The 26,537-nt window shown below is 37.3% G+C and overlaps 1 protein-coding gene across 1 annotated transcript in view; it reads right to left on the reverse strand.

The window, feature by feature from the left end:
• Positions 1–2,028: 2,028 nt before the first annotated feature.
• Positions 2,029–26,537, reverse strand: part of STX17 (syntaxin 17) — a 53,115-nt gene continuing 28,606 nt past the window's right edge. The window contains exons 3-7 of the mRNA XM_077756053.1: positions 19,235–19,460; positions 11,513–11,628; positions 11,382–11,432; positions 3,463–3,549; positions 2,029–2,724 (exon numbers count right to left, since the gene is read on the reverse strand). Of these exons, the coding sequence (XP_077612179.1) occupies positions 2,539–2,724; positions 3,463–3,549; positions 11,382–11,432; positions 11,513–11,628; positions 19,235–19,460 (666 nt within the window). The 3' untranslated portion in view covers positions 2,029–2,538. The remainder of the gene's footprint in view (positions 2,725–3,462; positions 3,550–11,381; positions 11,433–11,512; positions 11,629–19,234; positions 19,461–26,537) is intronic.

Here is a 26,537-nt window from a genome sequence, read left to right on the forward strand (position 1 = left end):
GGGGGGCGGGCCTGGGTGGCTCAGTAGGTTAAGCATCCAACTTTGGCTCAGGTCATGATCTCACGGTTTGTGGGTTTGAGCCCCACGTAAGGCTCTCCACTGACAGCTCAGAGCCTGGAGCCTGTTTCGGATTCTGTGTTTCCCTCTCTCTCTCTCTCTGCCCCTCCCAAACTCATGCTCTGTTTCTCTCTGTCTCAATTATAAATAAACATAAAAATTTTAGAAAATAAAATAAACAAGGACCCTGGGTGATTCTGATCCTCATTCTGGTTTGAATACCCTGTGTTAAAGGGACAGCCAGGATCAGAAAATATTTAATAAGGTGGAGTTCCAAATAATTATCCCAATCTTACAGGAATCCAATATCAAATACTGGATCAGAATCCAACACTTACTCAAAACACTTCCTTCTTGGCATTATACTAAAGATACAAGTCAGCAAATACCAATACTTGATATTTTCCAGTTATTGAATGACAGTAAGAATTGGTGCTTTCTCTTCAATAGAATTCATTGGCGAGTGGGATGTAAAGTGACGAGTCACTAATTCTACTCCTGAAACCATTATTACATATAGATTAACTAGCTTGTATTTAAATAAAAGGAAAAAAAAGAATTCATTGGTGAGAGTTAAAAAAGTGAGAGATAAAGGTCTGTTTAGATTATACTAAGTAAAAAGATAGCAATCAAGAAAAATTATTAGAGTAAACTCACCAAGAAAGAAGTGATAAACCACTCAACCACCAGAGGAATCTGGCTCCAGAGCTCACACATTTGGTGGTGTAGATGCCCATTCCTCTGCCCTCAGAAAACAGTAAAGATTAAGGCAAAAGGTGGTTCCTTCCTATTTCAAATGAGGAAATGAGTTGGGGGTACAGAATGAGGCTACCTGTGATTTTCAATTCTTTTCTCCCAAATTTAAAATCTTTTTGCTATTTCATAAGACAGACACTGGGTTGGGCTGGGTCATGCTTGCTCGGTCAGGATTAGCACCGCAAATCCTTCATGAGGACTGAGTCTTGGCACCAGGCTTTGTCTCTCATCTTGAATGTGAGAAAAAGCAGGTAAGAACGCCATTCTTGGGAAGAAATAGCAGCTGTGAAAAGTGAAGGAAAGCATAGGAGACAGCAAAGCCTGGGGAAAAGGATGGTAGTAATAGAAGCGAGGTAGACAGCTGGTTCTTCACTCCAAGGGCCAGCTGGGAAGACTTAGGGTGTGGCAGGTATATCAGTCTCTTGAAATTGTAAGAGGTCCCCAAGAAGTGATCTCATGTCCCCCTACCCTCTGCTTATTTTTTACCTCAAACTCTAACAATGTTGGAAATATTTGGAGATTTCTCTTCCTTTTTTTTTTCTCCCTGTAACCTAGAGGTTACAGGAAGGAGTGATGAAAGGAAAGAGAGATAGGAGACAGTACAAGAAAGCAGATTATGAGAAAAGTCCTCATTACACATGGGTACAATTCATCCCACAAGTCAAAGAAGTTTTCAAAATTACAAGGGAGGGGGTCACCTGGGTGACTCAGTTGGTGAAGCGTCCAACTTCGGCTCAGGTCATGATCTCACGGTTCATGAGTTCGGGCCCCATGTTGGGCTCTGTGCTGACAGCTCAGAGCCCGGAGCCTGCTTCGGATTCTGTGTTTTCAGCTCTCTCTCTGCCCTTCCTCTGCTCACGCTCTGTCTCTGTCTCTCTCAAAAATAAAAAAAACATTAAAAAAAAAACCTAGCCTTTAAAAAAAATTACAAGGGAGGGAAGGCAGAGGGCACGGGATCTTTGAGGTGTCAGGAGACAGCCTGACAGGGCAAGCTTAGTGACTGGCTGAATAGTCTCCTACCACCTGAGATTCTGTGTTCTTTATTTAAAGAGAGACAGAAGGAAGAGTTCAGGAAGGGGCCAGTGTCACAAATTAAGTCATCTGAAAGAGAAGTTGCACCTCTCTTTCCATTTTCTGGCACTATTAGAATTCTTCAGCTGAAAATACAGGTGGACCAAATGCAATAGGGATCACCAAATGGACTCCACTATGCAGTTCACCTGTTCCCCCTTGTGAGATCCTGATTTCTTTATTAGTTAAGAAAGGCTGCTAAACTCCCCACTCTTTTCTTTGTTAACAGGCCAAATACTCTCCTATATTTGGGAGATAAATAAACATATTTATAATACACTTAACCTTAGGGTCTCCAAGTCAGCGTTATGGAATAAACTAGTCTTCCATAACCCAATATGTCAATACATCTCAAGTCCTTATCAAAGTTGTAGGTTCAAGTTTCACATTTCCAGGCAGAAAATCTGCTCCTTGGCAGTCTTTAAACTTTACCTGACAACATTACACACCCTCATCCCAGGCTCTTCAATCTCTAACATCTTCATTAACACTCCAGCAAACAACAAACTATATCCACTTGTCACAGTTCAATCCCACTTGAACATCTACAGCCACTATCTTGATATAATCATGTTCCAAAACTGACTGTCCAGCAGTGGCAAAGGTCCTCATTAGGATGGACATGTTGGCGTCAATAAGACTGAAGTTGGGTTTTTAACTGCATTTTTTGTCAGTTTGGCTGGGAAGATCTGGACAGCTGGAAGTGAGCTTCTCCATCATTTTCTGTTTCTTTCTTTGTATCAATTTTCCACCTGTGAAGCCCAACACCCCACCACCAAGTGCAGCTGCAATTCCTGCCATTTTGAAGCCTGCAAGGAGGCCAANATTTTTATTTTGAAACTATAAAAAAAAAAAAAAAAAAAAAAAATTCAATTTAGAAATTGAGTTGAGAATATCTGCCTGTGGTGATGTGCATTTTCCTCTCATTACTCCTGGCAATGCCTCTTTAACTCCTGGTACATAATTAACCTTAGAGATGGGGGGAGGGGGGAGAGTATTCCACAGGTACTGCAATTACTCCTGATCTCAGAACTTAGAGAAATAAGCTACAAAAAGTGGACTGCTACAAATTGATTTTACTTGCAAAACAATCAATCCGCTAACTATCTAGCAGGCTTAGTTCAACAGTTTCAGCTGCTACAGATACCCCCACTGCTTTTATGTTGCACAGAGATTATTCCATGCTGTATACCTGGGGTTAAAAGCAATATTCTATGGAAAATAGATAGTCCCACTCCCCCCATAGGGTCACATCCTTACACTTTTGCCCCTACTGGATTCTGGCAACCCTCTGTACCTCATTCCCCAAATGTCTGCAAACACATCCCTATAGCAGCAAAGTGCTGTCGAGTGCGGCTTCGGTTTATTCTCTGAAAAATTTCTCCTCCGACAGAACGAATCTTAAGAGTAAAATATTACAACGGTCATTGATTTCTGGTGCTACCTATGTGTCATTTGTTCCTTATTTCCTTAATTGCTGGTTCCCTCCACATTAAAGAGAGCAGATCAATTGGGTTAATACTCAAGATTCCTGGGAGCCAGAGTACCATTGATCTGTCAGCAGGAGCAGAATCTTACCTTCCCCAAGTTTTTGGTTCCCTCTTCAACATTCACAGCAGCTCTGTTGACATGGTCTTCAATGCTGTCAATCTTCTCCTGCTGAGACTAGATGCAAAGGAATTATGAGTGAGTGTTCCTGCTGGGGAGCAGCAGTCAGCCAATACACACTACTTTAATTCCTGTAATCAGGATCCCGTGCACTGCAGCCTTGCAGTCTGAATAGTGGTTCATTAATAGTGTCTGATAAACTATGTCGAAAGTACAATTCACTTGTATTAAAAAAAGAGAGAGGACTAATTATTAGGTAATAAAACGGTGGCACCTTGATAGGAAAAAGCATCTCACACTAAAATCCATTCAAACATACATATTATTCTCCAAATGAACCTACTTTGCAAGAAAAATCCAAATAAGTATTTACGTGTCATATTGAGGCTGATAAAAAAACAACAACAACAACAAAAAAACCCTTCCTATCTTTTTTGAAGATTCAAAGATTTAAGACAGGCAAATGTGCCAGAAGAGTAAGATACCGTTGGGTCCAATGAATACAAATTATTACATTTTAGGAATGAGAAAACAGTACAGTTTGATCTGTCATGAAATCTTTCCACTTGTGATGAGCAGTAGGGGACCACAAATGAATTTACTGTCCCAAGTTTCACACCTGTACAACTTTAATACATTTTAAAATCATGACAAGTTAAAATATTTCAGATCAAACATATTAATAAAGCATTCTACGAAAAACGGCAGCACCTGCTCTGACACAGCAGAACTTGTGACTCATGGAATCTCTGGGTAGAAGGAATGATTTTCCCCTTAGAGGGGTGAAGCCCCACTACATTTCTCACAAGTGGTTACTGAACTTCAGCTCAAACACCTCCAGCGACAGGAACTCATTACTTGCCCCAGAAACACATTCCCATTTTTAAATAAACTTTATTTAGACAGAATTTACATACAACAACATGCGCCCATTTTAAGGGTATTGTATGATGAGTTCTCACAAATGTATAAACCCATGTAACCACCAGCATACCAATATATAGACTGCTTAAGCGTTTTTTCAATTCACTGAAAAAAGAAGAGAATCCTTCTTTGATCCCAGGTAAATCCTATGTCTACAATGACTGTGAAATAATTCAACTTTAATCCTAAAGTATTTGGCTGCCCTCTTAAATTACACTGAATCAGATGTAACACTCTTCTAACTCCAATCATCAGTCAAGAACATGAAACACAATCAGCTAATTTTTCACCACGGTTGCTTCCTATCAGCATTACTGACATTCCTTCCCTTCTCGTACACCAGGTACGTACCTTATACCTTTCATGGTATCCCTTCATTCCTGTGTTCTCCACCGCTATCTTGACATCTCTAACACAATCCCTAAAGTCACATTTCTGTCGGACACAAGTCCCACAATGGTTCTCACGTATGGGAGTGCATCTGCATGGCCTGGAAGACCTCTGAAAGCACGGACTGATGGGGCCACCCCTTGAGTTTCTGATTCAGTAGACTTTGGGTGAAGCCTGAGAATTTGCAATTCTCATGAGTTCCCAGGCCATGCTGCAAGTTGATTCTCACACTTTAAAGACCACTATCGGGTACATAATCAGGTGAGGGCACAACCTTTGGCCAGATATCCTGTGTTCAAATCCCAGCCCTGTGTGCCCATGGACAGATTACTCAAGCTATCCAGGTGTCAATATTCTCATCTCTCAAGAAGGATAATGATACACCTCATGAAGTTCAAGTGAGGATAAATGAGATAGTGACTTATGAGGAGAAAAATTTAAAAAGTCATCCTGATCTTCTCAAGAAATCTTAACTCCCTTTTTTTTTTTTTCTAAAAAGTATATTAAACTTTTCCTATGAGGCTTGAAAATTCTTAGGACATAAAACATTAGATCTCTCCTAGCCATTCATTCATTCTTTCATTCAGTCTTTATTTTCCTCAGACAAAACTTTTTTAATGTTAGCTTTCTTCTTCCCACCCATAGAAGCATAAGTGCCAGCACTCATAACATCCAATCTGTCGGGATTTCTGACAGTGGGTTTCTATCACTGTTTCTATCTGGGACATCCTCAACGCTTTCCATTCTGGCCTGAGATTCTGTGCTAGGAGATAAATCACATGTGATCATCAAGCTCCACTTCCTAATGAGCTGAGGGGTAGAGGGGAAAGAGCCAACATGTTTCCTTTCTCTCAGCCCCAAATGACTCCATCAAGATGATGGAGCCTGCTAGAACTACTGTCATTTCTATACCTCAGTGTCATCCCAAGGATTCAGGGAAATATTGTTTTAATGCTCCTTCCAAAAAAGGTTGGACACTGCAGCTCTATGACTGTTTTCTTTTTAAATAAAATAAAGTAAAATTAAAAATTAAAAATACCTTAAAAACATGGGGTGCTTGGGTGGTTCAGTCAATTAAGGGCCCGACTCCTGATTTCAGCTCAGGTCATGATCTCAGGGTTTGTGGGACTGAGCCCTGCCTCTGGAGCTGTGCTAACAGTGTGTAGCCTGCTTGGGATTCTCTCTCTCCCTCTCTCTCTGACCCTCCCCTGCTTGTGCAGTCATCCACACTTTCTCTCAAAATAAAATTAAAAAATTTTTAAAAATAATTTTAGTATTTTTTCACAAAAATCTTTTGGTATAATTGGAGAAAGGAGCACAAGACAGAACAAAGCCTGAGACCACTGATGCTCCCCTATGGCTGCAGTCACCAGCACTCAGTGAGGTCTGTCTCACTCTGGGGAGTAGCTCCCACCTGACTACTGTGAGTACTTATTCCCTGACATCAGGAAGCTTGCTTGAATATGGACAAAGAGATAAGGTAGAAGGTGACCAGCAACTATCCTGGGATCAACAACTGTCCCTCAGCTGTACAGACCTGCCTTCTTCTTCCCCTTTTCTTCTTGGCTTGAATCCCAAACTTTGCCTGTATCTTCAAATTCTGCTTCATAAGTAAAGAGGACTCAATGACACAATTATAATTAGGCAGCAAATTAATGTCAGTTGTCAATCACTGTGTATAGAGTGCCAAACTAGATCCCATCAGAGCTGAATTTGGTCACTAGTCCACCATGTCCTTGGCTCTTGATGGTCGGCCAAACCATACAACCACAACCTTACCCCAGGACAGGAAACCAAGGTGCTAATAATGGCTCAGAAGTCTCCTCACCTCTACCTACTGACCTCCCCTTTTTGCTTCTGATTTGTTTGTCTGCTTTCATCTGCCTGGGCCTCCCACATTTGACAATCTTCAAACTCCCTTCCTGACATTTTATACTTTGGCCCCTCATATAAGTTCTTGGCATCCCTTTAAAAGGAGTTAGACTCTTCTCTTTTTAAAGGAAAAGAATTCTCAAAGGACTCTGAGAATGTGTCTATGGATTTCATTTTAAGAAACACTGAATTAGGTCCCCTCATCTACCTGAAAAAAATAAGTGAGCAGTTACAGGAGCACCTAAGATTCCCCCCAAAATGTGATTAAGTGAATATTTGTCAAGCGGAATGCAATCTGGTCATCTGAAGTCAAAACCGATAAATTGTTTTTCTGTTGAATGCTTGTTGTGAACACTTGGATACCCAGCACCTCTGTATCAGCCAACAGGAATACATTCAACAAATCCATCGCCAAACTATGTACATCAATAAAAATGCTCTGTGTCATGCAGCCTTGCTAGTAGTTGTACAGTTTTATTAATGTGCTGAAAGCTATGGGTTTAAGAAACTATTGTCAAAAGTGTGGTTATTTTCCTTTATTCCTGACTCTCAATTCAAGCCATCTTTCAAGGCTAACTCTAGTCTTAGATCTTGGTTAACCCAGGTAACACTGAGCTAGCCTGGTTCTGAACTCCAGAAGTATGTAATCTATAATTCTTATTCACATGCAATAAATAATATACACAGAAAAGCCCAGAAACAAAGACTACTATTTATAGAAATTCAGGATTATATTAGCCTAGAGTAGGCAATAAACAGAGCAGAAGTAGGATGCTGATATCACAGGATTCAGCAATTAGGAAAGAGAACTGTAGGGGTGCCTGGGTGGCTCAGTCGGTTAAGCATCCGACTTCGGCTCAGGTTGTGATCTCATGGTTTGTGGGTTTGAGCCCCGCGTCGGGCTCTGTGCTAACAGCTCGGAGCCTGGAGCCTGCTTCAGATTCTGTGTCTCCCTCTCTCTCTGCCCCTCCCCCACTCATGCTCTGTCTCTGTCTCAAAAATAAATAAACTATTAAAAAAAAAAAAGGAAAGAGAACTGTAGGGACTATAGTACTAAAATGCCTAAGTTAATGGTGGTGGCAAAAGTTAATTCTCAGCAAGGAGCCAAAGAGGGAATCATATGAGGAGGGACAAAAGCAGGAATGCAGTTGGGGTCAGTGGAAGGAAAGGGGATGGGAAGTAACAACATTACTTCATTTAGTCCTCCCATCAATTTTACAAAACCCACTGCTGTCAAACAACATCCTGAAGGTAAAATAGGTAATAAATCTGATTAATCTGATATAATTCATTACATCCCAGTTTTTATGCCTCCAGAGTAAAAGCCATAGGGAATAAAGTAGACGGTAGAGACAAAACTGGACCAGCAGCAAGGGTGACATGCCATTGAGTGACAGGCCCAGAGGTCTTTAAATTTCCCTTGACAAGAACTAGGGCTACTTCCACAGCTATAAGAAGAGAAGAGGGCCCTTGAGCAATTAAATGCTGAAGAAAAATGAAGGGTGCTTCGTAGATATTAACTTATTATTGGAGCACACTTGGATCTGTCAATGGCTTTGTAGGTTCATTTTTCATTATAGTAAAAAACAAACAAAAACCACCCCAGGATATAAAACTTACCATTTTAACCAATTTTAAGTGTGAAATTCACTGCATTCACATAGTACATTCACAATGTTGTGTGACTATCATGACTACCCTATTGGTTTTTTTTTTTTTTTAAACTATTCTCTATTCTTCACTGAGCTTACTTAGCACAGTACTATGCACATAGAAAGTGCTCCAAAAACACATGGTTTATTTGTCTAGATACTATCATGTCCATGTGATGATAATGAAAGGGATGTGGTCACTCTGCTTATGTTTCCAAGTCATTAGGAGCCTAAATGGAGCTTCTGTGAGTCCCTGAGCATGTGGTCATGAGAACTCAACCACCCTGGAAAGAGTAATCAGGGGTTCTCCTTTGAGTTTCTGCCTAATAGCATTCTGTCCCATGTCCTCACACAGATTATTATAAATAGGACATTTGTATAGAACTATGGCTATAGCCAAAGTCTTTCTACACGAACCTTCCTTAGATTACGGGTTAGGAGCTTCTAACATAACCCAATCGGATATATAATTGTTAAATGGCCACAAACCCTCAATTTTCCTTTCATGTGCCTATCCCGCTGGAAGGGAAATATATTTGTCTGGAATGAGAAGACTTTGTACATGTTTAGTTTGTTTTTTAAATCAACTTTATTGAAGTATAATTTATATAACACACATTTTAATGTGTAGATACCAATGACTTTTGACAAATGTGTATTTGTGTAATCACACATGCACAGATTTTAGGAAGTGCATTAGATCAGAGATTATGAGTTACAATAACTGAATAAATATTAATTCTGAAACAACAAATATTTTGGGATTCTTGTCGTATCATTCCCTTTGACATGCAAGTATACTGGTAGATTGTACAGACACCTAATTCAAAACCCTCAGGCATTTTGCTTCTTCTGACTTAGAAGCATCAAAAAAGGAAAATGCTTTAAACAATTTACTGATGTTCAATTTTAGGCATTAGATGTCAAGAAAAAATACAAAAACTAGAAAACAAGCAAAGGAAGGCACTAGCACTAAAAAGCCAAGAAATCATATTAGAGAAGGAACACATTAGAGAATCAAGAATTCTTAAAAGAAAAAAAAATATGATGAGGTGTGACAGGGTGAGGAAGGATAATGTTGGTCTCAAAAAGTTGGAAAATTTTATATGGAAAAATGACAAAGGTTGTTCAGTCTATGACTCCCAGAGGGCAAAAGTACCAGAGGGAAGTTATGATAGGGCAGAGCTTACACAAAATCGAACTTCCAAGAGGTAGTCTTCAAATGGAATGGCTGAAGTACAAAGTATCCCCACACTGTAATTGTTCAAAAAAGGCAAAAAACTATCTATATGATATCTTGCTGGGGCAAGAGCAGAAAAATTAGATTAGCTGGCCTCGTAAATCCTTTCCAATGCCAGTTCTGAGATTGTGTAATCAAGGGACTTCTTATCCTTGAAAGCCAGGCATCAGGGAAATCATAACTCACAGATATAAAACCCCTAAATCACAGTTTGATCAAGAACAAAGAACTAGGGGCGCCTAGGTGGCACAGTCGGTTAAGTACCCGACTCCTGATTTCAGTTCAGATCATGATCTCATGGTTCATGAGATCGAGCCCCACATAGGGCTCTGTGCTGAGAGCACTGTACCTGCTTGGGATTCTCTCTCCCTCTCTCTCTGTCCCTTCCCTGCATTCACGCTCTCTCAATTAAAAAAAAGGGGGGGGAGGGACTAAACCAGACAAAAGCATAAACAGATACAGGTTTGCTCCTGTGTGTGCATACAGACGTATACACACATACTCATATAATCAATTTTTCCATACTTCCTGGGAAGGAAAAATAATAATTAGAAAAATAATGACAGAGAATCTATTCTGTCTTTCCCACCAAATCTACTTTATGTTCCCTAGTCTGTGTTAGTAATGTCATTGGATCACATTGGATACCCAATTGTACATAATAAAGCCTAAATGTTTTGAGTCTTCCATCTTCTTCCAATTTCTACTAAGTCTACCCCAGAAATATCTCTCAGCTGGCCTTTAACTTTATATTGTATTGTCATTGCTCTTTGTGAAATTCTTGCTATTGATTCCTAATTGGCCATCCCACCTATTATCTCCCTTCCCGGGGTCATTATTCACACTGCTAATGGTTAAGACTACCATTTGCAGTGTGAACCTGCTTATCACTCTAACCTGCTTAAACATTTATACTGGCCAGGGGAGAGGGGGAAATGGGTGATGGGCATTGAGGGGGGCACTTGTTGGGATGAGTACTGGGTATTGTATGTAAGCGATGAATCATGGGAATCTACCCCCCAAACCAAAAGCTCACTGTATGTAACATACGCTGTATGTTAGCCGACTTGACAATAAATTATATTAAAAAAATTTTTTTATATTGGCTCCTTAATGTCTACAAGTTTAAGTTAAAATTCTTTGGTATGGCCTGCAATACCATATCAATGTGGCCCTCACGCTCCCTGCTTTGCTTGCCCATAGTATCTCATCCTTTGGTTATACTGCAACACTGGTTATTCTTGAAGGCCCCACATTTCTCTACTCCAGGTCTTCAGCTGTTTTCTAATACACCCCTTCCCACTCCCATCTGTGGACATTTTACTCAGTTTTCAAAGGCTCAAGCAAATTCTACCTATCTCATGAAGATACCCTTAATACTTCCACCTCACAACCCCTGCCTCCCTCCCTTGGAATTAAATGTTTCTCTTAGAGCTGATAATATTTCCCTTTATATCTCATTTTTGCATTTAACAATCATATTTGAAATTTCAGGTTTTGGAGTCCAAGCTTATCTCCACCCACTCACTGTACATCCTTGGAGACAGAGAATAGGTCTCATCTATTTCTATAGCTAACCTTATCAGATCCTTAGTGCCAAGGATCTAACACAGTGCCTTCTATATAACAAATGTTTGATAAATGTTTATTAAATTGATCTGGAAGTTGAGGACTGTTAGGCTTTTTATCCATGACTCAATACAAGTCTTAAAAATTGTAACTTCTATTAACATTCTAATAAAAAGCTTGGTAATTGATAAAAGCCTATTATACTAATCTAACATTTCTGAGCCAAAAACAATTATACTTACATTCACTAAGAGAGAGAAATCAGTGACCAGTTGGCTAAGTTCAATTAAGTCCTTAAAAAGAGACAGAGAAAAAAGAAGTTACTTATTTTTATGCCTCACAGCTACCAAAATGAAAACAATTTTTTACATACCGCTTCCAAGGTTTCCCATGATTCTGCAGCATTTTGATCTCGAGGAATTTCAGGCAACGCATATACCTGAGTCATGTTCTGAGGATCATCTTCAGCCTCAGCAGTGTGAAATGTTCCTGAATGAACACAGCCCCGTGTTTAGGGTTTATGTGCTTGGTTAGAAAGTGGATAGCATAAATCAATTTTGTAGAACAATTTCCATGTAAAATGCTAACTAACTGAATTCAGGCTAACAGTAAATTGATTATTCTATAAAAATAGGTTTACCTATGGGGATATTGTTCATAAGTTAACAACTTTTTTTCTTTGATTATTCTACAAAATCACCTCAAAAAAATGGCTACAAATGCCATCTACCCAATCTGAATAATTAGGGGTAGGTGTGGAAGGAGCACCGAAGAAGAACTATTCTGATTGGCCAGCATTCCACACAGAGATACTCAGTAGAAATAGGTTTCACATTTTCAATGCTAAATCATTAGCCTTTTCTTTGGGTATTTTAGTAATAAATACCAGATTCATAAGGTGTTAAAAGTAGAAGACTGATGTGTTGTTTGCAATGAAAATCATTTTGGGTAACAAATTTGTCATCAAACGAACACTGTGTATATTTTCGTACATATTATCTATACTTCTCCTCATTTTTCTAGGCTGTGTCCCCACTACTTCTGTCTTTTGAGTTTTAAAATGTCATCAGGGCACCTGGATGGCTCAATCAGTTAAGGATCTGACTCTTGGTTTCAGTTTGGGTCATGATCTCACATTCGTGAGATCAAGCCCCACATCAGGCTCCATGCTGACAGTGTGGAGCCTGCTTGGGATTTCTTTTTCCCTCTCTCTCTGCTCATCCCCAGCTTGCTCTCTTCTTTTCCTCTCTTTCTCTCTCTCAAAAAATAAACATAAAAAGTCATCAACCCACTAAGGCCTTCCTCATTAAAACTGCGATGATGAATTAATTTATACTACAAACTCTACCATCAAGTCTCTATTTCCTTGCATAGAGGATTGGTTTTTACCAACCATTCACTCATTTACCAATCATTCACTCATTAAACTGATATGTACAGAATGTCTACTAAATGCCAATCAGTGTGCAAAGGTACTACAGACACAATGGTAAACCATAAAAACAGTTCCAGAGAGTCAACGTAGTATAGTGGTTAAGAGCATGGACCTAGTCAAAAAGACCTGGTTTGGGTCCCGGTTTGGCTATTTACTAGCTCTTTGACTCATTTTCCTCATTTTAATTTTTTTAAACTTTATATATTTTTGAGAGAAAGCGAGCACACGTATGCATGCATGCAGGGGAGGGGCAGAGAGAGAGAGGGAAAAGAGAGACTCCCAAGCTGGCTCCACACTGTCAGCATGGAGCCCAACACAGGACCTGCACCCACAAACAATGAGATCATAACCTGAGCCTAAATCAAGAGTTGGGCATTTAACTGACTGAGTCACCCAAGAGCCCCTCCTCATTTTTAAAATAAAGTGAAAGGGGCACCTGGCTGGCTCAGTTGGAAGAGCATGTGACTCTTCATCTCAGGGTTGTGAGTTCAAGCCCCATGTTAGGTATAGAGATTACTTAAGTGAATAAATAAAAACTTCAAAAAATTAAACAATAAAAATAAGATATTTACTTTGCACTGTGCCTGACTTAAATATTCAGTACAAATGGGTTAATAAACAGTTACTACTACAATAAATAGCCATTGCTACTGCTGCTATTATTAAGGACGCTTACCATACTGTGTACAATACAGACATGTTAATAGGCAAGTTCAGTATAGTCTGATAAGAACTATGGTACAAGTAAATACGGAATGCTATGTGAGCACAAAAGAGAGGTATTTAACCTAGATGTAGGGAGGGGAGAAGACTAGTTGGGAAGTTTTGAAGCTGAAGCCTAAAGATGAACAGAAATGCCATAGGAGAAACAAGGCAAAGGTGGAGGGAGAAGCAGAGAGTATTTAGGTCAGGGAGAATAATATGTGCATAGGTTTGGGAACTGAAAAGAATTCCACTGAAGGACAGACTATGAAAGAGAAAAGCAAAGGGTGAGGGAAAAAAATCTAAGGTGACATTATTCATGGTATTGTAAATTATGTTAAAGAATCTTGGTTTTCTCATAAGATCAATATGGAATTATTAAAAGGAGTTGAAGAATACTGGGAAGGTGGAGGGTGCCAATCATCAGATTTCAGATTCAGAAAGGGAGCCATAGCTATAGTGTGAAGTTGAAAGGTAAAAAAAACAGAGAGTGGAAAACCAGTTGGGAGGCTGTGCAATATGTCCAGCGCAAAATGATGATGCTCTGGGACAGTGGCAGTGGCAATGGAAAGAAGAGATCTGGAGGTCTAATTTCCTTTTGTCCCCCTTACTTCAAGCTCAAAATACCTACCACTTTAAGGTTATCTGACCACCCATTGTGCTGGGTACCAGAGATGAAAAATTAACACAAAGTAGATGCTCTTACGGAACATATTCTAGAAGAGTTAGACATACAAAAAGACAGTCCTAAAACAATAAAAGAGTACAATGGCATTTAGATAAAGAGATATAGATACATACAGTATTTTGAGAGTTCCACGCCTGGGATGGCATTTGACCCAGGCTGGTGTGTGCAGTTTATGAAATAGCTTCCTAAAAAAGGTGATCTTACAAGACAAAGAAAAAAGGCCTTCAAAAGGACAAACAATATAGCTTAACATAAAAATCAGGAGGTTGGTCTTGCCAAAAGTTAAAGTAGGAGGCACAGAGTTACAAACACAGAAAATTTAAGTAGATGTTTAGGATGAGCTTTACAGGCCAGTTAAAGACTTTGGGCTTTATCTGACAGACAGTGGAGACCTAGTGAAATGTTGTAAGCAAGGACATGACATAGTGACACATGACACCTGATCTACTCCTAAAGTCATTATAACTCGTTAAGTTCATCTTCTTCTCAATTTCTTTTTTCATCCTAGCCAATAACTGATGGCATGTTATAAAACTGCATTACTATTTTACTTTTGAAACTTATGAATATTTTGCCTCTCAAGGAAAATGACCTGAATTGTTTAGGAAGGGCACAGTCAGTTGATTAAAAAAGTATTTTGTAGGCTTATCAGAACTGACAGTGTTCTTTCAGTTTTGAATTTTAACTTCTCTGAATACACTTCCTTATCTTACAGGAAGAGCAAAAACATCAGATACTGAGTAGATTTGACATTACAACATTATGACAAATATCCAATACTTTAAAAGTCCTCTGATTTTCACAAATGTTTAAAAGAGTTACTTACCCTATGTCCTAACATATCACATAAAGATTTTCATTTTCATATCAATCAAGATAAATGAATTACTCTAAGACTGCTCTTCCACTTAATATTTCTATTGTAATAAGAACTTCACTTCTTTAATAAGATGATGAATAATGATATCCTTATCAGACCAAGTATAAAAGCAGAACTTTGTAAATACAACATCCACTCTAAGAATTTTTATAAGCCATAACCCTTATACTATTACAGAGGATTTAAATGAAATATGCTCGGGTATATAACAAAATGAGGGGAGACTGTCATACATAAATTCATGATCTCAAAATTGAAGGGGTGGGAAATGTTTGGTATTTTAAGCAAACATAAACGATTTCCCTTTGTAAAAAATAAGAAATGTTTATATCATTTACGTCTCACTTGAAACCAAACTGCGTATGCATCTTAGTTCAAATGGAATCTCAGAACAAAGAAATCTGTTCTATTCCATGGAAAATCCTGCTGTAAACTTACAACTCTGAACATCACTAATCAATTTGAGGCATAACTAACAAGAAAGAAACCCTTTAATATCTACAACTTCCATAATTCATTTATTCCAGCTTATATTAGAAATCAGTACCATAGTGAACATTCGTGGACTTTGAACATTTAGAAATTGCTACAGACATGATGATGGAAAGCACTGAGACAGATTACAGCTGCAGGAAAGAAGGATGAAGAATTTATCCTGCCCACAGAAGTCAAAATTGCTACTGTTTTATATGATGAAATAATTTAAGACAGTTCCACCCACATGACAACTCCAAATGTAAAGGGCATGTAGAATACATACACATCTCACCACTGTTTTTCAAACTCCAGTTTTAAAACCATATCATTTACTACAAAACCTTATTATTTACTACATTATTTACTATTTGTAGTAAAAATATTAAGATATTTTTAGTTGTTAATAACACAGACATAAGACTTTTCCCTTCTCTCTATATGTCCAAACATCCTTTCTTTGTCTCTCTCCCTATTTCATGAAAGGCAATGATTCTACTAAGAATTACAACACAACATATAAAAAGTTTCCACTAAACCTCACTATGTTAGGGAAAGTTTCATTATAAATCTAAATTAATTCAAAAGCATTTCCTGAATTTGTCATGTTCTGACAGCTTAAAAATAGTGAAATTAATCTACTGATCATCTATATCAACGTATCTATCAAAATAAAATGACTTCTGAGTCATGGCTTAACTTGGTAGTAAAGGAGGATTTTTAAGAAAATTAAAGCCAATAGAAAACATATCTTCTGAATAATATACAAAACTATCCACGTGTTTCACAAAACTGTTCACCACATGTATATATACTTGTGATAAAATCTGATATTTTATCAAATTCAATATGCAGTCTGAAGTTCCCAGCAGTTTTAAGATTGGATTCTTTTCTTTTGTGAATATTTGTTTAAAATGTAATAAGATTCTGTTCCTATTGCACTGGTGAGCTGTATGTGCCGGATGGGAAGTAGGAAAGACAAAGATGGAGAAAAGCACTGATTCACTCTGTATGACCTGATACACCTTTCTAAATACAAATCAAATTTGTAGGCTCATCACTTCTCTTGGTGGGAAGCAGTATGCTAAAAATGAAACTAGACACACAAGTGAAACATAAGGAGTTTCTCAGCCCAAGCAAGATTGGCAGAGAAGATTTGCTTTAGGAACTCTCAGAATCTGGACAAAAGAAATAGCAAAATCATCACAGCTTCTCCCTAAACTTAATAAGCTTCTTTTACTCTCCAGAGAACATAAAACATCCTATTCTACTTGTTATTTCTATCTGTAAATGAAAAACTATTTTTGTATTTCGATCTCACTCATGGAAATGCAGCAACATTGCTCCTGAATCTCTGCTGATATTTCCAACCAATTTATTTAAAATCAGATTGAATTTTTAAAGGAAGAAGTATTTTAAGGCACTTAACTTCTATGCAAATCAAACACATTTTTCTGTATAGGCTGTCACTACTATAATGAGTATCTAAAGTAAAAACAAAGAAAAACCAGAAAACACAGACAAAAACATGTAGAATGACAGAAAAGAGTCCATAGTCAGAAGACCACACATGGAGCGAACCCAGCTCCTACCCCACTATTAAGGTCTTATGTAAATTAGTTCCTTTGTTTTCATTATTCTCTTCCTTTCTCGTTTTCTCATTTATTTGTTAATAATATTACTGGGTTAAGGCAACTTTGTACAAATTCTCACATTTGGTGAAATACTCAGGCATTTGGTAAGACAGTTCATTTTAACTGCTTAAATGCTAGCAATGGATTCAGTCAAAGCACAATCTGACCATTTGGAATTTGACATTCTACACATTGTTTCAGGTAAAATTAGGTGGGTTTTTTTTTTTTAAATAAATGGACTGTCTCAATCAAATCAGCACTAGCTACAGAGATTTAATTGTGTAGTTTCTCCCAGTGGCAAGTGATTATGTCTTTAGCTAATTTGATGGTCCATGATTTGAGAAGTTTGAGAATCAGTAGAGTTGGAAATGAATTTCACCATTTCTTCTCCCTCATCTTCATTCTCTGCCCCAATCTTTTTCATTTTCTCTGTACACATGCTTCCTCAAATTTTGCCAATATATAAAACATATTTTTAACACCAGTCAGCTGCCTACAAAGATACTTAATTGCCACCAAACTGGGTAAGCTGCTTTTTTCTAATAATCACCCAGGTCTTCTGAGGATCTACAAATCCAAGTCTGTTGAGCCCAAACAATCCTACTGACAGATACTCAAATAATGCAATAATAAAATGCAAATTAAAGCAAGTATTAGAATAGTGTCATATTGTGAGAAGCTCTCAGGACTCAAAATTTTTGTTTCTTACGTAATTGCTAGTGATGGGCAATTCAAAACTAAACAGCAAAAGAAACTGATGTCAGCAACTCTTTCTAGAAAATCCAACATATCTTCACTGTTGTTACCACTATCACAACTGTCACAATGTCTAGGTGAATAAGCTAGCTGCTTAATCACATGGAAGCCCAATTTCTCTCAACATGCATATAAAGTATCAGTTCACATTAATGATATATGAACAGCATTTAGCCTCATCAATATGGTGGTGATATATATGGACAGAATAATATAATCAATAACCACAAACTATCAAAAAGCATTCTTCCCAAATAAAGCAAGGCGCTAAGAATTAACACTTCCTTCTCTCCAAAACAATACTTTAGATACTGGTTATCACAGAGTGTAGTATGGCACGTGTGAAATTACAAAATTGTCTCCAAAAAAATACTTATTTATTCACATTTATGAAGTATTTACTTATGGTCCACTATGTGTCAAGCACTATGTGCTAGGTACTAAGGATACAATAAAAGTAAGATTACCAAGAAAGTCTGGATGATGACCTAAATGCTTCCTCTAATTTCTAAATTTTGACTTTCTGTAAATTATTGTGTCATTAGCACTGAAAATATAACATTAAAAATAATCTAGTTTTGGAGACAGGGAATGGTACAGGAGCCTACTACATAAATGAAAAGAGGAAAACTCAGCAGGTATAACATCCTTCAGATTCTATTCTAATTTGTAATTTACTTATACTCTACTTTTTCCACTAAGATTCAAGGCATCTTAGAACATATGTAAAATGTAACAAGATAGCATAATTCGAAGAGAAACAAAGAAGAAAAAATGAAAAGAGCAATTATAAAACAAAGCCAGGACAGTTAAAAAATTTGGCTTTTGGTAGCTAAAAAAAAATTCAGATTTAAGCTTTCCAGTAAATAACTCAAGTAGAAAAACCTTATCAGTTATGCCATCCAGTACTGCTTCCAAGTACTACTATGTATTAAACCAAGAATTTTGTGTGTGTGTTCCTTTTAAAGGCATTACTATAATGCAATTAACAATTATCAATTATATCCTTAAAAGTGATATAATGACAAGTTTTGCTGGACTGTTCCTTAGAGTATCACTTCATAAAAGCTGATAGCATGACCCTCAATGCAGATTCTCTTTAATGTTATTAGTTAAACTCAGAAAACTGAGCTGGGAGATAGATCTAACATCCACTATGAAAGAAAATCAGAATGCCAAAGAAAGTGGTGTGCCTTATTAGGCTACTCCTGCACCAGGAGATGAAGGGGGTATACGCTGCAATCCAGAATGACATTCTCCTTAGGAAATATTTAACATTTATTTTCAATATATAGACAAATAGGTACTTGCAGCCTCCAAGTTCCGCTCTATACAGCACAGTCTTAAATTTTTTATCCTGCAAAACTTCTAGGATACGCATTTCTAGGCACACTCCGGGTCCAACAATTCAGCATACTGAAACAGAAGGTGCTCCCTGGAGACTCACATATCTGGAACAACTATACAAGATGGCGAACTTTAATTAACTGCATTACTATGATCAAGAATAAGACTTAGTACGTTACCACCAACAGTCATGGATCTGGTCAAAGAAGGCTGTAATAAAGTTTCTTCATCATTAAACTGTTTCTTAAGTTCTTCTACAGATTCCAGATGGAGTTGAAGAAATTCTGCTGTTGCTGCTGATGCTTCTTCTTTAACAGGGTCTATCATTCTCTTCAGAAGGAGTAGGTCATCCTTTCGGACTTTCAAACAAAGCTTCTCCATTTCTTGGATGTTGGAACGAAGTTGCTACAAAAGAAAAAATCATTAAAGCCACCATCTGTTAATATGAAATATCTTTATTTTCAAAAGTAATCTGTGATAATGTTCATAAATGGAAATGATTACAAGTATTCTCTACAGCAAAAAGTATAACATTTAAAAAATTTTTCATATCTCTAGCCAAATTGAGCTTGAGAACTCACATCCTTATACTCTGAATTTAACATTTTTTCCTTCATTTAAATGTGATTATTACAAAGATAACAAATGTTCTTTGTAATAAATCAAACACTGTAGAACACATCTAGAAAAACTTAATGATTCCCCCTTTACCAATCGCACCACCTCTCTTTACCCAGTCCTTCCACAAATTTCCCACTGCTCATGTAAACATTATGTATATAGCCTTTCTTTTTACAAAAAAATGGATTACTGTGCATAATAATCCATAATTTGTTATTCTTCACCCCATAATATAATAATACCACCATGGATCTCCTTCCATGGATGTATCATATTCCACAGTACAGATGGAAAATAATTCATTCAATGCCTCCTCCAAGTGATCAACAGTCATTCATACTGTTTCCAAAACAAGAAGTCCTTGCATATAATCCTAATATACCATAAAAGTATATATCAGTATTATAGTAAATACTATTACACTATATTTTGTAGGAATAATTCTAGGTTGCTGGGGTAGCTCAGTCAGTTAAGCGTCTGACTTCGGCTCAGGTCATGATTCTTGAGTTCAGGCTCCGCACTGACAGCTCAGAGCTTGGAGCCTGCTTCAGATTCTGCATCTCCCTATCTCTGCTCCTCCCACACTCGTGTTCTGTCTCTCAGAAGAGAGATGTTAAAAATGTTTAAAAATGTTAAAAAAACTTTTTTTAAAAAGGATTGATTCCCAAAAGTGAGGGTACTTAAAGGATAATGTGCATTCTTATTTCAATAACTATTATCAGTTTTTTCCTACAAGTAACAAATTATACTACAAAGTATGAATGCTCATTTCCCTACATACTGGCAGTTCTACATGTTATCTCATTGTTGTTTTAATTTGCATTTCTGAGTGAAGCTGTCATATTTTTATCAAATGATTTCCCTCTCTTTTTAAAACCATCTACTGACATAATCACAGAGCACCTGGGTGGTTCAGTCAGTTAAGCATCCGACTCTTGATTTTGGTCCAGGTCGTGATCTCACAGTTACAAGATTGAACCCCACATAAGGCTCTAAGCTGAGCATGTGGAGACTGCTTAAGATTCTCTCTCTCTCCCTATGACCCTCTCATGTGCTCTGGCTTGAAAAAAAATTCATCTACTGATATAATCAAAAATTCAGCACCTCTAATGTGCTGATGTAACGAGCTATGGGCAGGTTTCATGGTATAGAGTCACCTTTACATTTCTGAGATAAACTCTTCCCAATCACATATACAATTTTTTTATTCAATTTGCTAATAATTTATTTGGACTTCTAACACATATGTTTGTGTGCACATGCACATGCATACATGAACGGTGTGTCTGTATTATCTCTATTAGGCTTAAGTTCACTTTGACAAACTTAAGGTTGTGCTAGTTTCACAGAATGATCTGGAGACTTTTCCATTTTTTTCCAATGGTCTATACTCTGAAAAACATAAAAACCAACTATCCTTTGACAATTAAATAGAACTAACTTACAAGAATGATCTGAGTGTGATGCTTTAAAAAAATTATAGATCTCTATGTCATATAATTTATAATATGTTTTAATATAACAATTCTCGTATAACATTTTAAGTTCTTCTCCCTTATTGTACTTCCTGAGATATAAATGCAAATTCTGGATAATAGGACAAAATGTACTAACTTTTTAAATTTCTCAAGTACTTCCTCTAAGTATTACATTCCATATTATTACATTACACATTATTACATTACAGAAAAATCAGAACAAAGTAAACTTGTTTAGGATTTACTTAATTATCTAGCAGCAAAGTACAGTTAAAACCCAGGATATTAAAATTTTTATTTTTTATTTATTTTTTAATTTTTTTAATTTTTTTTAATTTATTTCTAGGAGAGAGAGAGAGAGACAGCGTAAGCAGGGGAGGGTCAGAGAGAGAGGGAATCACAGACTGAAACAGGCTCCAGGCTCTGAACTGGCAGTCAGCACAGAGCCCGACGTGGGGCCTGAACCCACGAATCGCGAGATCATGACCTAAGCGAAAGTCGGACGCTTAACCGACTAAGCCACCCAGGCGCCCCTAAAATTTTTATTTTAATTCCGGCATAGTTAACAGTGTTATATTAGTTTCAGGTGTACAATACAGGGATTCAACACATCCATATTACACCCAGCACTCGTCACAACAATTGCACTTAATCCCCATCACCTATTTCACCATCTTTCCAACCCTCCTCCCCTCTGGTAACCATCAGTTTGTTTTCTAAGTTAATAGTCTGTTTCTCAGTTTCTCTCTTTTCCTTTGATCGTTTGTTTTGTTTCTTAAGTTCCACAAGAGTGTGATCATTTAGTATTTGTTTTTCTCTAACTTACTTCAGTCAGCAGTATACCCTCTAGCTCCATCCATGTTGTTGCAAATGACAAGATTTCATTTTTTATGGATGAATAATATTCCCCCTGTGTGTGTTTGTGTATGTGTGTGCGTGTGCGTGCACGCACGTGTATCACATCTTCTTTATCCATAAATCTATCCATGGATACCTGGGCTACTTCCATAATTTGGCTATTGTAAATAATACTGGTATAAACATAGAGGTGCATGTATCCATTTGAATTAGTGTGGGGTTTTTTTTTCCATTTTTTTCTAATGTTTGTTTATTTTTGAGAAAGAGAGAATTAAGTATGAGTGGGGGTGGGGGGCAGAGAGAGGAAGGCAGAGGATCCAAAATGGGCTCTGCACTGACAGAGAGCCCAATGTGGGGCACAAACTCCTGAACCATGAAATGATGCCAAAGCTGGAGGCTCAATGGACTGAGCCACCCAGGTCCCCCTGAATTAGTGTTTTTGTATTCCGGGGATAAATACCCAGTTTGCATTCCCACCAACAGTGCGTGAGGGTTCCTTTTCCTCTACATCCTCACCAACATTGTTGTTTCTTGTGTTTTGATTTTAGCCATTCTGACAAGTGTGAGGTGATATCTCACTGCTGTTTTGACTTCCATTTCCCTGATGATGAATGTTAAGCATCTTTTCATGTGTCTGTTGGTCATCTGGATGTCTTCTTTGGAAAAATGTCTGTTCATGTCTTCTGCCCATTTTTTAATTGGATTATTTGTTTTTGGGGGTGTTGAGTGGTATCAGTTCTTTATATATTTTGGATACTAACCCTTTCTTGGATATGTCATTTGCAAATATCTTTTTGTATTCAGTAGGTTGCCTTTCAGTTTTGATGACTGTTTCCTTTGCTGTGCAGAAGCTTTTTATTTTGATGTAGTCCCAAAAGTTCATGATTTTATTTCCCTTGCCTCAGCAGACATACCTAGAAAAATGTTGTTCTGGCCAGTGTCAGAAAAATTACTACCTGTACTCTCTTCTAGGATTTCAATGAAAACCCTGGTATTCTTAAAAGTCCAGTAATCTTTCCATTAAACTATAACCACAATTCCTATCTATATGGTATCTTAATATAAACTAACCATTTTATTCTAATAAAATTAAAAATTCTGGAGGGGCGCCAGGGTGGCTAAGTTGGTTGAGTGTCTGACTCTTGATTCAGCTTAGGTCATGATCCCAGGGTCATGGGATCCAGCACTGCGTCAGGCTCCTCACTTAGTGTGGAATCTGCTTAAGATTCTCATTCTCTTTCTCAATCTCTCTCCCCCCCACTTTTGTCTCTCTCCCCAAACTCATTCTCTTCCTCTCTAAAATAAATTAAATGTTTTAAAAAATTAAAACAAACAAACAAACAAACAAAAAACCAGGGGCACCTGGGTGGCTGAGTCGCTTAAGCGTCCAACTTTGGCTCAGGTCATGATCTTGCAGTTTGTGGGTTCAAGTCCCAAGTCAGGCTCTGTGCTGACAGCTCTTAGAGCCTGCTTCTAATTCTATGTCTCCCTTTCTCTCTACCACTCTCTCACTCCAGCTCTGTCTCTTTCTCTCTCAAAAATAATTTAAAAAAATTTTTAAACCCAATTCTGTAGAACATAGTTTAGCTACAAACTAATGCATCTTGTAAGATTTTCTGGGTGAATAGAAAAGTTGTGCCTCTAACCTGTCATGACTCTATACTTCCTTTAACCTTATGTCACTCTTACAATTCCAATGTGAACTGGAAAACCTAAGGATATAAGTGTTCTGTAAATTAAAATATGTGACATGCCAGCATTAATATGGAAAAATCAGAATTTGCAAGCATTAATATGGAAAAATCAGAATATATAGGCCTATGTTATCATCTAGTACAACCTTATGATTTTACAGGAGGTGAACTGGACTCCAGATGAGCACAGTGGCAGATTGAGGTCTAGAGTCCAGTCTTCAAGTCCTGGAACAATATTCTATCTATCATTTCTAACACATCACCATCTTTTGGCTATACTTTTGTTTTTTTTAATTTTAGAGAGAGAGAGAGAGAGAGGGAAAGGGAGGGAGAAGGAGAAAGAGGGAAAGCAAACAAGCAGGGGAGAGGGGCAGAGAAAGGGATAGAGAATCATAAACAGGCTCCACACTCAGCACAGAGCCCAATGCAGGGCTCGATGCCACAATCTTGAGATCAACACCTGAGCCAAAAATCAAGAGTGGGATGCTCAACCAACTGAGCCACCCACACACTGCCGGCTGTAAAATTCTCTTCTGAACTACAGTCTTACAGCTTGGTACATACTTGCTACATAGTCCATAGAACTATTTTAGGCAATATTATCTTGGAGAAGCATTAAAAAGTTTTTGCAGCTAATGACTACTTGCCTATGACACAGTCTTCCTCTCTTATGGAATTTGTGTATTTATTTATGCTCCCAGTCAAATTATAGTGTTCAGAATTCTATTACTATGGGTGGAGGGGAACATGTTAACATAAAGAAAGAAAATATCCATTGAACTATATTTCTGATACTACACTAACAAAAACACAAGTAATGGCTAAATTTTTATCAACTTACTATAAGTTGTCTGTTGTACTAAGTATTTGCCTTCTTCATCTTGTTTTACCATCACAACTTGCTTTTGAAACAGATATTACTATTATTCAGATTTTACAGAAGAGAAAATTAAAGGAAGAAAATTTTTTGAAAGCCCAGATTACATTTCTAGTAAAGAGTACAGCCAGGAATCAAATCCAGGGTACAGAGCATGTGTTCTCAACAACTTTTATACATAGCTATAATATCCAACAGAAATACAAAGCAAACCACAAATGTAAGCCATATATGTAATTTTAAATTTTCTGATAGTCACATTAAAAAGTAAAAAGAAACAGGAGAAGTTAATTTTAAAGTTTGTATTTAACTCTATCCAAAATATTATCATTTCAACATGTAATCAAAATAAAATTATTAATAAAATATTTTACATTTACAGCATACTTCAGTTCAAACTAGCCACATTTTAATGCTCCACAATTACATGTGATTAGGAGCTATATCAGACAATATAGCTATAGAGTCTCTCCAAAATCAAATAAAAGGAACAGGATGGTAAAACCATATGTGAAAAACATAAAATAGGTCTTTCTGCTTCTGGGTATAACAAACTAGATAATTCAAACTAACCCTCCCACCAATGACTAGTTAAAAAGCTAAAAATAAAACAAATCATAAATAAAATTCAAAAGTATCAAAAAGCAAAGAAGACAATAAGAAATTTTTAGGTCTAGAATTAGACAAAGGTGGAAACCCAGAGAGGTGAGTCCTGAACTCAAGGCCACATTTGCTTGAGGGTATTTGCTAACCAGAGTATTTGACAGTCTCACAGATTTCTGAGTAAAACACTCAATGTTGGGGCCTGCTAAGTATAAGCACTATTGTGCTTTGAGCTGGGATCTGAAAGAGCTGTATCCTGAGAGCATAGGTGATCCTAAAATCACTCAGCCCTCACATGAACTACAGTTTGGCTTCCAGTCTTTTGGGTAGTGCAGAGAAACTTTAATCCCTGAGGGGCTCCTGGGTGGCTCAGTCAGTTAAGCATCTGACTTCAGTTCAGGTCATGATCTCATGGTTCGTGAGTTTGAGCCCCACACTGGGCTCTCTGCTAAATGCTCAGGGCCTGGAGCCTGTTTCAGATTCTGTGTCTCCCTCTCTCTCTTTCTCTCCCTCTCTGTCTCAAAAATAAATAAACATTAAAAAAATTAAAAAAAAAAACACCTTTAATCTTGGAAATCATATATAGGCAAGCATGAAAAATTAGTACCCCAGGAGCTTAGAGGGAGTAAATTAAATCTTTTCTAAAGGAAGATAACATTATCTATCCTCAAATAATTTCTACAAATAATTATCAAATATAATGCCCACCAAAGTTAGTCAAGCACAGGAGGGCACACACAACATGAAGAAAAAACAGCAGAAACAGAAAACAAAAACATTCAAAGGGACTTTTGATATCCATTACAGCAAATGTAACCTAAACAACTACAATTATTTTGTCCAAAGATATAAAAACCAAGCTTGGAAATTCAGCAGCCACTAGAAACTATAAAAATCAAAATACATATTTTTTTAAAAAGAATATATCATTTAAAAATAGCGCATACAAAAGAAAAAATTAATAAATGAGTTTAGCTGCATTCTAAAACAACTCAAGAAAGACTCAGTAAACTGAAAACTAGATATGAAGAAGCTTTGTTAAACTACGTAAAAAAGAAACAAAGGAAGAGAAGCATACAATATACATATATTTAGAATTCTAGAAGAAAAGGACAGAAAATGAATTTAAATAAATAATAACTGGGAATACCAGTCATTCAAGAAGGTTGTCCAATCCCAAGAAGAGTAAATAAAAAGAAAAGCATACAACTAAAAGAGAAAAAAGAGAGAGAAGGGAGCTCAAAAGGAGCTAGAGACAATACAATTTCCAGCAAAATTGTCCTACTGCCTCAGAGGCACCAGTGCTAATATTGCACATCTGCAGTTACCCATCAAACCAGATGTATGTTTA

The sequence above is a fragment of the Crocuta crocuta genome, unplaced genomic scaffold, assembly GCF_008692635.1.
Source record: "Crocuta crocuta isolate KB4526 unplaced genomic scaffold, BGI_CrCroc_1.0 scaffold431, whole genome shotgun sequence".
NCBI classification, from domain to species: Eukaryota; Metazoa; Chordata; class Mammalia; order Carnivora; family Hyaenidae; genus Crocuta; species Crocuta crocuta.